The sequence below is a fragment of the Octodon degus genome, unplaced genomic scaffold (assembly GCF_000260255.1).
Source record: "Octodon degus isolate 3935 unplaced genomic scaffold, OctDeg1.0 scaffold00025, whole genome shotgun sequence".
NCBI lineage: Eukaryota > Metazoa > Chordata > Mammalia > Rodentia > Octodontidae > Octodon > Octodon degus.
In genome coordinates, this window is record NW_004524601.1 from 10,004,823 (window position 1) to 10,017,760 (window position 12,938).

The following is a 12,938-nucleotide window of genomic DNA, read 5'->3' on the forward strand; positions in this document are numbered from 1 at the left end:
TTTTGAAATATTCAGAGGTAATGTGGGCTAGACTGCCTATCCTCAAAGAAATTACTTGAGAAAATTAGCATTCAGCAAACAATTAGGCATGAAATAAAAACCAACTGTGATGCCAACTGGAAGTATAACTCAAACTCGGGAAAGTTTAATATAGGTTAAGGAGACTGCAGGAAGATTAGACTGAAGCAAAGCCTTCAAGATAAATATTTTACAAAAGGATAAAAGGGGCTTGGAGCTTGTGGTATGAGGAGTAGAAGGGCTAAAACAGAGGCAGAAAATGAACATTTTCTACTCAACATCCAGGAGCAATATGGGTGATACGGAGAAACACCAGTGAATGGCAAGCAAGGTCAGGTGGCTGTAAAGTGGGTGGAGCTGCTTCTGTCTCTTCAAATGTCAGTCCATTTGAACGGAAGGCCACGGCCCTCTGCTGTGTAACACAGAAGCAACGTAGGCCACAAGTGAAAGTGAAAGGAAATAGGTGAAGTTAATTGCAAAATACATTGTCACTAACTCAATATATCTAAAATATTGTCACTTTAACATGTAATAAATAGAAAATTTTTACACGACCTCAGCTTTTAAATTTAAACTTTAGGAATTCAATTCCTCAGGTGCACTAGCTGAGCTTAACAGCTCAACAGCCTCACGTGCTGAGTGTTAACAGCCTTGGAGAACTGTGAGATCAGTTAGCAGCTGAGGAGTAAGTAAAACACAAAATTTCAGTCAGAGTTGTCAGTAAAGTGCGGAAGGAACTGGGGGATGCGACGCTTGAGGGAGAGCAGAGGAGGTAGGTCTGGAATGAGTTGTTAGTACACTACAATGGTAGCAATGGAGAGCTAAGAGGCTGGGGCAAGACCTAACTGGCAGGCTTTGATAACCGGCAGTGAGAGAAGGCGGTAGTTAGCTTCAAACAACCCTCAGACGTCCTGGCCTTGTAGTGTTCCTATCATTCCATAGTGTCCTGGGTTGGCTTATGTGGCCAATGGGATAAGTGGTGATGGTTGGTCACCATCTTGCAGGACTGGGTTATGACTGACACAATGGCCTCTGCACTGGTGATTAGCTCCAGGGCCCCTGGCCCTGGAGGAAGCAAGCTGCTACTACTGTGAGCAGTGCCTTGAGGCTTCCAACAACCACAGGAGTGTGGAAGCGTTGCCTTCTGGCCTGGGTCAGGATGGCATTCGGATCACAGAAATCCCAGCCAACATGGCAGCCCCAGGAGGGTCCCTCAGCCAGAGCCAATGACTCAGCCTCCCCTCATTCCCAAGCCTCCTCATCTCCGAGAAGCCATCAGAGGTCACTGCTTTAAGATTTACATTTGGGGTCATTTGAAACAGCAGTAGATAATTACAATATCAAGCAATAATCAACAGCCCAATTTAAAAATAGACTAGAAACTGAACAAGTGCTTTACAAAAGAAAGTAATAAGCTTTTGAAGAAGTGCTCAATATCCTTAGACACTAGGGAAAGGAAAATTGAAAGCATAGTGAGATAGCACACGCACACCAGGAGAGCTAAAATCAATAAGCCTAACAACACAAAAATATTGAGGATATGGAGTAACCAAAGTCTTTTTTCATAAATTCAGATGTAATTTACATACCATACAGTTCATGCATTTAAAGGATACAGTCCCAGACCCTAGTACACTTGTTTGAATGGTTAATCATAGAGGTACCGTATGACCGAACGCCACCACTCCTGGATATATGGAAATTAAAACACAGTACACAAAAAAATGTCTATGTGAATGTTGTACAGTGCTATTCATAACAGCCCTAAACTGGGAACAATCCAAATGTCCAGCAGCTAATAGAAAGGTACAAAAGCTACAGATCCACATGAGGAAGTTGTATTCATCAAGGGAAGGTGCTGATGTACTAGTTCACACATTAGCATGAATGAGTCTCAGATGCCAGTCACAGAAGGTCACCAATTGTATGGTTCCACTTACAAGTGCTGAGGTGAGCAATTATATGGGGAAAGAAGGTTTACTGGGGCTTTGCACAGTGGGACAGGAGGCAGGGAGGTTGGAGGGTGACAGCTCAGAGGTACAGAGTTTCTTCCTGGAATAATGAAAATACTTTAAAACTCGGGGCAGGACTGGGCATGTAATATATAGGACTACGAGAAAAGAAAAATGTGGGATACCTTGCTTCAAAATTATTAAGAGCAGAACAAGAAAATCAAACATAAGGCCCTTCTGAGCATGGCACGTGATTGGACACAGGTTGTATGCAGTGAAGCTAGGCAGACAAAGAAGACTGTAGTCTCAGACTGCTGTGACCGGAAGGCCTGTGTTCCTCCCAGCAAGCCATGGCAGATAACATGACCTGTCATCCATGCCCAATAGATGACACATGACACAACTGCTGCTGATTCAGGACTGACTGCGGGTCTGGTCTTGTTTTTCCTCTCCACATTGGACATTTACTTGTTATATGTAGCCTAGGTTACAAAACTATTTTTTTTTTTTTCCGGAACTGGGGTTTGAACTCAGGCCCTTGGGCTTGCCAGGCAAGTACTTATTCTACTGAGCCATCTCCCCAGCCCCCTACGAAGCTAATTTTTGATCAAAGCTTTGGTAGTGTATCTCTTTTGAATACCAAGGAGCCAGTGGTAATTCCTGTGGGGCTATGAGGTGCACAGGGCTTGCCTAGCAGGTGAGAGGCCCTGGTTTGAATCCCCAGGACCACAAAAATCAACAAAAACTTTAACTTCTTGCTCTCTGAAACTCTTCATCAAATTCCTTATTTCTAACTAATATATCAATATTTTAGTGGTGATGAAATTTTGTTTCTAGCCATCTGGATGAATCTGGAAGCTACTTCATAGCAGAGCCTAGCCATTTAGTTACAAATCTGTGTTTCCTTTTGAAAATAAGCTACTTTCTGAATGTAATTATGCTTTTCAGGTAACAGTCATTTTTAGTTTAGTTGGTGAGGATGTATCTATTGCCTCTTACTAAGATATTCTTGTCTGTCCTTGGGGAAAATGGGAATTTATCTTTTCCCAATAAAAGTAGCAGTACTCTAACTATAAAGTGAAAAATTAGGCTATATTGGGGTAGGAGTAAACTAAATTAATTAGCTACCTGTTACCAAGTGTATCTTGTGTGATTTCCAAAGTATATTTTTAAATAAAATATTATTAGAATTTCAGAAATGTTTTCATACCCATACTGTGGTCAAATTAACAGGCCTCGGGGAAATAAATGAATTGGTTCTGTACCTGTACCAACTCTCCACCATGCATGTAATCAATCATGTACTGCAAACATGCACTAATAAAGATAAATGAGTAGGCCAGGTTGGGCGATGGATTCGGCTTTCCCCAAGATAGCCTCTAGGGGGCAATGTAGCTTTCCGGTTAAACAAGGGCCACGCTCTCTCCTCCCTTGCGTCACCGACTCTCTCCTGACGCTTTCGCTGTGGCTCCGCCCCTGCACGTGACCCGTCCTTCGCGTAACCCCGCCCTGCCCTGGCCCCGCCCAGGCCCGGCACCTTCACCCATCTTCTAAGCGGAAAGGCCGGTGCGGGACGCTCTGGCCGCCCGGAGGACTTGTTCTCGCTGTCCGGCGCGGTGGGCGGGGCTAACGCGAGGCGTCCCGCGCAGTCTCCCTGTGCAGACGGCGTCCTTGGCGCGATGGGGTGGCCGGCTGCGCTGTGCCTGGGGTTCAGGTGAGCGGGCGGCCGCGCGGCGGCGGGCCGCGGAGGGCGGTGGCGAGGCTGCCTCCCTCTCTGCCCGGGACAGCGCTTCCCTTCCGAGCCGCCTGTCTCCACCGCCGGGGCTTGCTCTGTTGCAGCCGGCCCGGTTGCCGGCGTGGCACCAGCGTTCGTGGTGGCCGTCGACTTACGCGGGCCTGAATCTCGGCGCTCAGGAGGCCTGGGCGGGAGGACTGCCCCGAGTTCGAGGTCGGCCGGGGCTACAAAGCAAGACCCTGTCTCAGAACAAGCAACCCCCATAACAAAAACTTAGGTGCTTCATTTTCAGCCTGTGTGGACGCGTGGCCGTGGCGTGGCTGAGAAGCCGTGCAGGTTCCCTGCGGCCTCTGGCTTGCTCAGACCAGCCGACCCGACCCAGGCCGGCGGGCAGCGGTGAGGCTCGGGACTGCCCTGTCCCTGCCCACTGCAGTGGGCAGCAGGGCCTCCTGGAAGGGAGCCAGCCCGTCTTTACTCCCTGGCTAGTTGCTAGGCCCGAGAGTTTGCTCCAGGGGTCTCCCCGCAGGGTGTGAGGGTGTGGGGTCGTTTCTTCAGGAGTTTCCAAGAAGGGAGGAAAGTGTGAGGTTGTGCAACGCGGTATCGGAGGGCCTGATTCGCAGGTGTTTGTTACACCCTGGAGAGCTGTCTTGTTTTCTGAATTTTTTCAAATCAGTTTCAGTGCCTTTGCCAGCTTGTAGAGAATACCTGTACACACATTTTTTGCTGCTGCTTTAAAAAAAAATGATGTCAGCAAATACCAGTTTTTTTGGATAAGCACTGGAAAGACGTGTTTCTGAAATTTAGGTACGGTGTGGTGGCTCGTGCCTATAATCCTAGTTCCCCCCGCCCCCAACCTGGGATGGAACTCAGGCCCTTGTGATTGCCAGGCAAGAGCTTATTCTATTGAGCTATCTCCCCAGCCCAAATCCTAGGTCTGAGGGACTGAAGCAGGAGAGCCATACGTTTTGAGGCCCATTTGGGGAATTTAGTGAGAGCTTGTCTCTAAATAAAATGAGCTGGGAATGTAGCTCAGTGCAGAGTCTCCGGATTCCATCACCAGGACCACAAACAACGACAACAGGGGCAAATACTGTCACCCTGGCTTTATTCCACCCTGTATTTCTGGATGCAGGCTGGCCTAGTGATGCTGCAGCAGGCTGGGGGTTTGGATCAGATAAGCCCTTTCCCAGGTCCAGTATTACCACAGCAAAACAGCCAGCTCATCCAGTGTCCAGGGCCCAGTGCCCACGTGTAGAAAGGTCAGGAGAGGAGGCAGGACCTGCCATGCTTGACACTGTTGGACCTAGGCCACTTGAACTACGGCTTCTTGTGGCTTCTCTAGCTCCTCCTACCTCGTGTTCTTGCTCCATGCTTCACTGTTTATCTTGTCCTCCTGTCACTTTAGCCCTCAGAGTTTGTCCAGATAACTCCCCTGAAGTGTGTCTACCTGGTGTATCCTGACCTCTGGTGCTGGGACACCCATCCGGCTTCTCTGTTGTGCTTCTCCTGCACATTTGCGTGCACATACAGCCAGCCTTTCACTTACCTCTCTCTTGCTCCTGTCACTTACAGATTCTTACACCGAAGTTCTCCACACTCCCAAACCTTGTTGCTTTCCGCTGAGTCAAAGTGATACAACATTCTGAGTTAGCACTGGTTGATTTGCAGAACTGAACTGATGGATTTACCCTCGGTTGTGTCCACGAGGGCCACTTTCATCTGGCCAGGTTTTCTTCGGTGCTTTCCACTTAGCAGGAAACTCTCAGAGCTAGGCTGTCTTTTCCCAGCCCCCTTCTGTGACCATTTAGCCAGTCTGTGGTCCCTGCACTTGGCTAAGCTTGCCAAAGCAAGCACTTTAGTCCACTGTGCTATCTTACTGGCCCCTTGGCTACCTCTGGACTTCTGCTTAAGTTACTTTTCTTTCTTTCTTTCTTTCTTTCTTTCTTTCTTTCTTTCTTTCTTAATGTATTTGGTACAGGATTTCACTATGCAGCTTGGACTTGTGGTGATCTTCCTGTTTTCAGCCTCCCCAGCACTGGATTACAGGTGTGCGCCACCACACCTGGTCTTGGTGGCTGGCTCAGTGTGCCTGGGGACCGGGCCGGTGTGGCATCTTGTGCTAAGGATTGAACCCTAGTCCTTGCACTTGCCTAAGCAGGTGTTTAGTCTGCTGAGCTATCTTGCCAGCTCTGTTTCTTTTTCTTTTTTAAGGTTTTAAAACTTTTTTAAAGAGAGTAAAAAATAGTAATAAAACAAAAATTACAGATGATACAGAATCTCTTTTTTTTTAAAGCCTGTTTTGTTAGAAATTGCAGAAAGTTCCAGAATGGTAAAGGTCTTGTCATTCCGAGATAAGTATCTCTACTTCTAAACTCATTATAATCACCTGGAAAATTTGTCCAGCCAGCTTGGCCTCTTGCCTGCCTGCCCAAGTGCCCAGGGTGTCCTCTGGAGGACCACCTGAGCAGCTCTCCTTGAAAGAAGAGCGACTGTCTCCATTTTGACTGAGCCTGACCCTGTTTCCTCGTATTCTGTACAGAGCTGGCTAGGACTTCTTTTTATCCTTCAGTTGGCCTTAAGCAATGTGTATTGGCCTGGCTGAGGTGCTGGTGATAGTCTTTGAAGGTGGCGTGCGTGTTTCCCTGATAACCTACATCTGCTGCTCTTTAATGTGAGCCAGGTGGGGGCAGGACGGTAGAACTAATGCTCCACGCTGCCAGCTGGGATTGAGCCTCGAGATAGAGGCCATGACTTCCTGGGGCTTGAAAGACTACATCAGAGATGAAGCACCAGACTTACCAAAACATTAGATACTGTATAACGCAGATTACTCTCTCTGCATATGGCAGAGGTAAATTTAGGCCACCCACCTAGCTCAGCTCATAGTAGTCACATACTAACCACAATTCTCACTCGATCCTCCTCAAGTCACTCCTCCACTGAATAAAACTGGGTGAGGCCCTGGGTCGCTCTCTTGGTTCCGGAAAGCCATCTTCATGGCTGGACTTAGGGCCCTTTGACTCCCTGATGATGGAAAATATAATTTAGTGTATTTTCGCCATGGGTTGCATTGAAGGTGGTAGATTGGAATCAACTTGATGGGATTCCAATAAGGTAACTTTGGGATTACAAATATTGGCTTCGTGGGCCGAGACGAGGACGTGGAAGTGTCTCCGACAGTGTCCCATGATGAGTGGGCCTCTGGGAAGCCAGATCGCTGTTAGCTGCCCAGTGATGTAGGCTGCAAAGTGAACAGAGCTGTAGCTGAGACGTGCGAGGTCTTTTGAAGGCCACCAGGTGGCAGTGTTGGGGCTCTAGAAGGAGAAGCCCAGCACTTAAGGCATGTTCCCCACCCCCAACCCCAATGGAACCGGGGATTGAACTCAGGCCCTTGTGCTTGCATGGGAAGCGCTTATTCTACTGAGCCATCTCCCCAGCCCTTCAGGAGTTTTTGACACAGAGCCTCCCTAAGTTACTAAGTTGCCCATACTGGGCTTGAATTTGATTTAATTAATTATTATTTTTTAATGAGCAGAATATATTTATTGAGAGAAAGAAAGCTCCTGTCCTGAGAGAGGGACCGGGGGGGGGGGGCGCGAGCTGGTACCCCCCCCCCCCGGGCCTGAATTTGGGATCCACAGGAGAGCAACACTGTGCCAGTCTGAACTACAAATGTTTCTACACATTGAACCATCTAAAGTGTGGCTACAAGTGGCAATAATGTCATACTGCCTTTTTTATTTTTAAGCCATGGTGAGGCTGCTGCTCCTCAGGTAATGTCAGAGTGTCCTTGAAATGACCAGACTGGCCATTAGCACACACAGCGTGCCCATCCACAGGTACACACTGGCCTTATCAGGCCTCTGTGGGTACTGACTGTAGCTGTGATTTGTCTGTATATCTTAACTACAGCTTTATTTTTATTTTATTTTATTGCGGAACCAGGGATTGAACTCAGGCCCTTGTGCTTAACAGGGAAGCGCTTATTCTACTGAGCCATCTCCCCAGCCCAAGAACTGAGCTAAGGGGCAGGCCCCCTACAGCTTTTAAAATAAACATGCATCTCATTATATTTCCAGCTATAACATCTTTATATGCACTGTCACTACGGTTAGAGTTTCCCAAGGGACAAATACGGTATCCTTTTGGAACCTTTAAAAAGGTCCTGTTGTTGAAAACAGACCAAATATGGGAAGAATGACATCGAGAAGGTTAGGGGGCCGTTCATTACCCCGGTGGGCTTCCACGGAGGCTCTCTCCCACTCCCAAAGAGCCACATCCCAGCCTAGCAGGCATTTTAAAGGGAAATTAAGGAGAGGTGTAGAGGCAGACTCAGTGCGCATGATTGGAGGGTCGGGTGACATGGGTTGCTAAAGGAGTATAAGCATTTCAGGTTACATCATAAGCCTACAGTTATACATGGGTTATAAAAAGGAAGCAAAGACAGAGGTACATGAAGGAAGTTGTGTTTTGTTATTGGTCCTGCCAGACATGTCCACCTGGTTGCAGCAGGCATCCTTGGTAGATTTTTACTTAAAATTTTAATTCCCCCTTCAGTCCAAAGCATAAAGATAGGATTTCATGCATTCTCATAAACATCCTGGTCCCTAGCACTTGACTCAGAAAGCAAGGTAATACCAGCGTCTCAGAAGCCTGTGCAGGATCCCATCCTGTCCCTACCTTCCCCATTATGCCTTGTAGTTTGTTTCATGGGGATTTGCATAAGGGGTTCAGTGACTTCTGAAGCTGCCAGTGTCCTTCCTGAGCAGGGATGGGAGTCTTGGTCCTGTGACTGGTGTCTGCCTCTGAGCCCCTTCCCAGCTCTCCCTGCACTCCTCTCTGCTGATGGCTGACCTTGCTGCTCACTCTGGCCAAGCTGTGTATTTGCAGCCCAGCAAAAACAACAAAATCAGAAATGTTTGTTCCCTAGCTTGCTTGCTTTTTGTCATTTTGTTATAACCTTCCCAGTAATTTTTAAATATTGCAAAATCAGTGTCAGTGGCTGTGTAACTGTGTATGCTCTGTATACAGTTGTTCTGTTTACTTCTCCAGTTTGTCCTTCATGTAAATATTTGTTGTCAACATCTTTATAAATCAAACCTGGCAGATACTTGTGGAATTTTTCCAATTTTTATTTTTATACTTTTCACTGTAAATTTACTTTTCAAAAAGTTACTGTCTCAAGACCTAAGTATATGGGGCCCGGGGAGATGGCTCAGTGCAATAAGTGCTTCCCTGGCAAGCGCAAGGGCCTGAGTTCAATCCCCGGTTCCGCAAAAAGAAAGAAAAAAAAAAAAGACCTAAGTATAAACCAGAAGACAGTACAATTAGGGCAGTAGAATATAGAGGAAAATGGGTTAGAATAACATATAGAATATTATACTATATATGTAAACGAAGCAGTAAGAGTTGCTTTCATAAAGAGCTACTGTACTCTTCAAGAGTAAAACAACTAGTTTTAAAATTATATACAGTCTTCAACAGTTGTAAATATAGTGGTATGTAAAACAGCATATATGATACTTTTGCACATAACTTGATGAGAAATCCATCGCTCGTTAGTTTATCCCTCTAAAAACTGGAAGCCTTTAAATACGTTTCTGATTCTATTCCTATCTTGTAAGCATAGAAAAGCATGGAATGACTAAAAACAACTCATACCTCAAAAACTGAGAGGCAACAGATAGATACACGTTTCATATAAATTCATCGTGTGTAGTAAGTGAGAGTGGGTGGCCTGAGCCTCGGAAAATGAGTTGATGGCACACTGGCAAGTAGCGGGGTCATGTGTTACCTGTGAAAGGACACCCCACTTTAAGGGCTGTGGATCTGTGTCTCCATGCTGCTTACCAACAAGTACCAGTTTATGCATGTCCCAGCACTGTCTGGAAATGCCTGTTTTATCACATCCTTACCTGACTTTACAAAATTCATTTAAATATTTTTGGAGCATTTTTAAGTTCACAGAAACACTGAAGTGAAAATTTGAGCAGAAAACTTGAAAAATGTGTAACCCCCCTACCCATGATTACATGTAGATTAGCTTTGCTATCCTGACCAGAGCTATCTCCACTACAAGTTCACCTGAGCCCAACCTCTGGCCACTCTACCGGTCTTTTTGTTGACTCCTGTCTCCCCAGAATGCCATGTGCTGGAAGTCCTACATTGTGAGTGTGGAGTGTTTTGTTTTTGTTTTTTTAATGTATTTGGTTGCGACAGGGTCTCACTACACAGTTGGACTCATTGTGATTCTCCTGTTTTCAGCCTCCCCAGCACTGGGATTACTGGCATGAACCACTAAGCCTGGACTCTGGGTGGCTCAGCCTGCCCTGGGGGCAGGGGTGGCGCGGCATGTGGTGCCAGGCATCGAACCACAGTCCCTAAGAAGACCCTTTAGTCCACTGAGCTATCTCGCTGGCCCCTAGAGGCTTTTTGATTGACTTTTGCTGAGCAGCACACACTGGAGTGTCCTCCTTGTGTTTCTGTGGCATGAGAGTTTACTTTTTATGGCTGTCGTGTGGACATACCCATGTTGGTTTGTTCTTTACCTGTGGAGGGACATCTTCACTATTACATTTTGGCAGTTATATTACATTTGATGCTAATGTAAAATTCATGTGCAGATTTTTTTTTTAATGTGACTTCAATTTGAAGTCTAGAGTGGGAGGCTGGATCATGCAATGAGAATATCTGGGGTTTTGTAAGAAACTGTAACTCTTTACAGACGGCTGTGTTGCTTCATTGCTGTCCCTATCAACAATAAGAATTAAATCTGTAGAGCTTTATTCAAGTAACTTTTATAAGAGACTTAAGGAAAAGGAGGTAGAGTATTTGCAAATTGAGACATAATTGCCCACATTGCTCTGCTCACTGTGTTCTACATTTGTTTCAGGTTTAGTTCATTTAGAAGAACCAGCGTCATCCTGCAACACTTGGTGAGTTGGGGCTTTGCTATGCTGACCTTTCTAGTTTGTTATGCGATTTCAAATGCCATTGTTAGGGAAGGAGAGAAAGTGGGGAGCGGGCTCCCCATAACCCTGGTCTATCAGTGCTCTATTCTCGTGCTGTGAAGCCCAGACACCAGGCCTCAGGGGGAGGCATGAGATGCTGGTGAAGAGTGTGGAGAAGTCTTAATGCCCAGGGTTAGATAGTGGGCTCGCTACTTAATCTGATACATATATGCCTGTCTTACAGTGCTTGGAGATGGGAAGATACGGGATGTAAAACTATAGCATATTGTGTAACATACACATAATTTTATATGTTAGTAGTTGTTAGCCTAATGCTACCACGCAAAGCTTAAATGCCCAAGTCTATCAGATTGCAAGAAAGGAATCATTTTTATTCACGTTTATAGCCCTTGTAGAGCTTGACAAGCGCCTTGCACTTAAAAAGAAGTTTCGCTGGGTGTGATGGTCACCACCATGCAGTCCCAGCACTCTGGCAGCCAGGGGCAGGGGGATCACGAGATCAAGCCCAGCCTTGGTAACCTAGTGACTGAGTGACATCCTGTCTCCAAGTAAAAAACAGGCTGGGTTCGATCCTGGGCGTGAGCCCTGGGTTGAGCCCCAGCACCATCGCCCTACCTCCCAAAAGCGTCAGCTGTATACTAGGTGCTATCCTAAGTCCTCAGTGTGTGTTAGCACAATTAATTCTCATCTTGTGGAACAGAAACTACAGATGCCTTATCCATAGTTTTAAGACATCTAAACTAAAAGTGTTTTATTTTTTGATTGTTTATGGTAAATGCGTTTGATGGCAAAATCTAAGTGCTAAGTATAGTTGAAGCTCTTTTTGTTTTCTTAATGTGACTGTTCATGGGTTGGTATAGAAAAATAAAACACTGGCTATAATGTACTGATCCAGGCTTCCCTTGGGGTAGTTTTGAGGTAGCCTCAGCCCTATTTTATGGACCAGAACTTGAGGACAGAGACTATAGCACATCTTCCCCAGTGTCCCACAGCTGATACGTGTGTTGTGCAAGTACAACCAGACAGTCTGGGCCCGATGGTTTATCTGCTGCCCACTCATCCTCTGACGGCAGCCACTGACCACTGAGAGGTGCTGCAGTGAGGCACAGTGGAGATGGCGAGGTGAGACCTGGTGTCCCTTCATGGCCCTCGCTGCTTTTGCCATCTGATACTCACGGGCTGAGGGCCCTCCTCACAAAAGCACTCAGAACAGAATTGTTGGTTTCTATAGCTTTAGATCTGGTAGAATGGTAGGACATGGCAGTCCAGATCATGTGTGGTGACGTGGGGCAGAAGGCCCCCTGAGCGGAGGGACGCAGCTGAACTCTGCCGAGGTCCTGAGGTCCATATGGTTCTGGATTTGCTCTGACAGGCGCTTCAGCAATGGAGATCCACCCCAAGTGGACGAGGACCAAAGTGTGGGTCCTGCTTTCTCTTGGTGTCATAGAGGAGTGATGGAAATATGCTCTGGTGGCAGTATTATAGGCAAACTAATGAGATGGGACTGATCTGTGAGAAGAGGGTGCCATTCCTGGTGAGCCTTCTAGTACCTGGAGTAGGGACTAGAACCCTGGAGGGAGGCTGAGGGTCTGCACTTCTGCAGGGCTTGTCAACTTCCTGTAGCCAGTAACTGATTCCCTCCTGTCAGGCAAGTGCTTATTCTCCTGAGCCATCTGCCCAGCCCCTGATCCCCTCTTGCTAGGGGGCCTTGTGTACGGTCTGTCCCTCAAGCACCTGTCAAAGCAAACCCACAGCACACAGTCTTCAGGACCTCAAGGGAGCCCTGAGTGCCTTCTGGCCCATGTCACCAGTCCCCACGGACCTGGACTTCCGTGTCTAAGACAGTATGGACCACCTGGCTGATTTGGACACAGAATACTACGAAATATGAATGGGAACCTCTTTCTCTGTCCTTCGGAGGCCATCACTAGACCTTTTGTTATTTAAATGGCATGTCAAAATCAAGCTACTATTTAAACTATACTGTTTTTAGATTGTACTCCAAACCTCTATATTTGTTTGTAAAATAGCAAACCTTTTTTATATTTTTTATTTAGAGCTGTAAAACAAGCAATCAAATTCACTAGGAATTAAAGGAATTTTAAGTAATTTTTTAAAAATATCCCCCAGTATAGCAAATCTTAGGAAATATGATGTTTTTAATAAAATGTTTAAAAAATAATTAATTATTTGGTACAGGGTCTCCCTGCATAACTCATGCCAGCCAGGAATGCGTTACCCAGGATCAAACCCAGGCCTGTG

At 46.3% G+C, this 12,938-nt stretch overlaps 1 protein-coding gene across 2 annotated transcripts in view; it reads left to right on the plus strand.

The window, feature by feature from the left end:
- The first annotated feature begins 3,586 nt into the window (after positions 1-3,586).
- The window catches only part of Hibch (3-hydroxyisobutyryl-CoA hydrolase), a 51,412-nt gene continuing 42,060 nt past the window's right edge, over positions 3,587-12,938 (plus strand). For both annotated transcript variants that reach the window (XM_023712286.1, XM_012514121.2), the window contains exons 1-2: positions 3,587-3,684; positions 10,598-10,640. In XM_023712286.1, the coding sequence (XP_023568054.1) occupies positions 3,650-3,684; positions 10,598-10,640 (78 nt within the window). In that variant the 5' untranslated portion in view covers positions 3,587-3,649. The remainder of the gene's footprint in view (positions 3,685-10,597; positions 10,641-12,938) is intronic.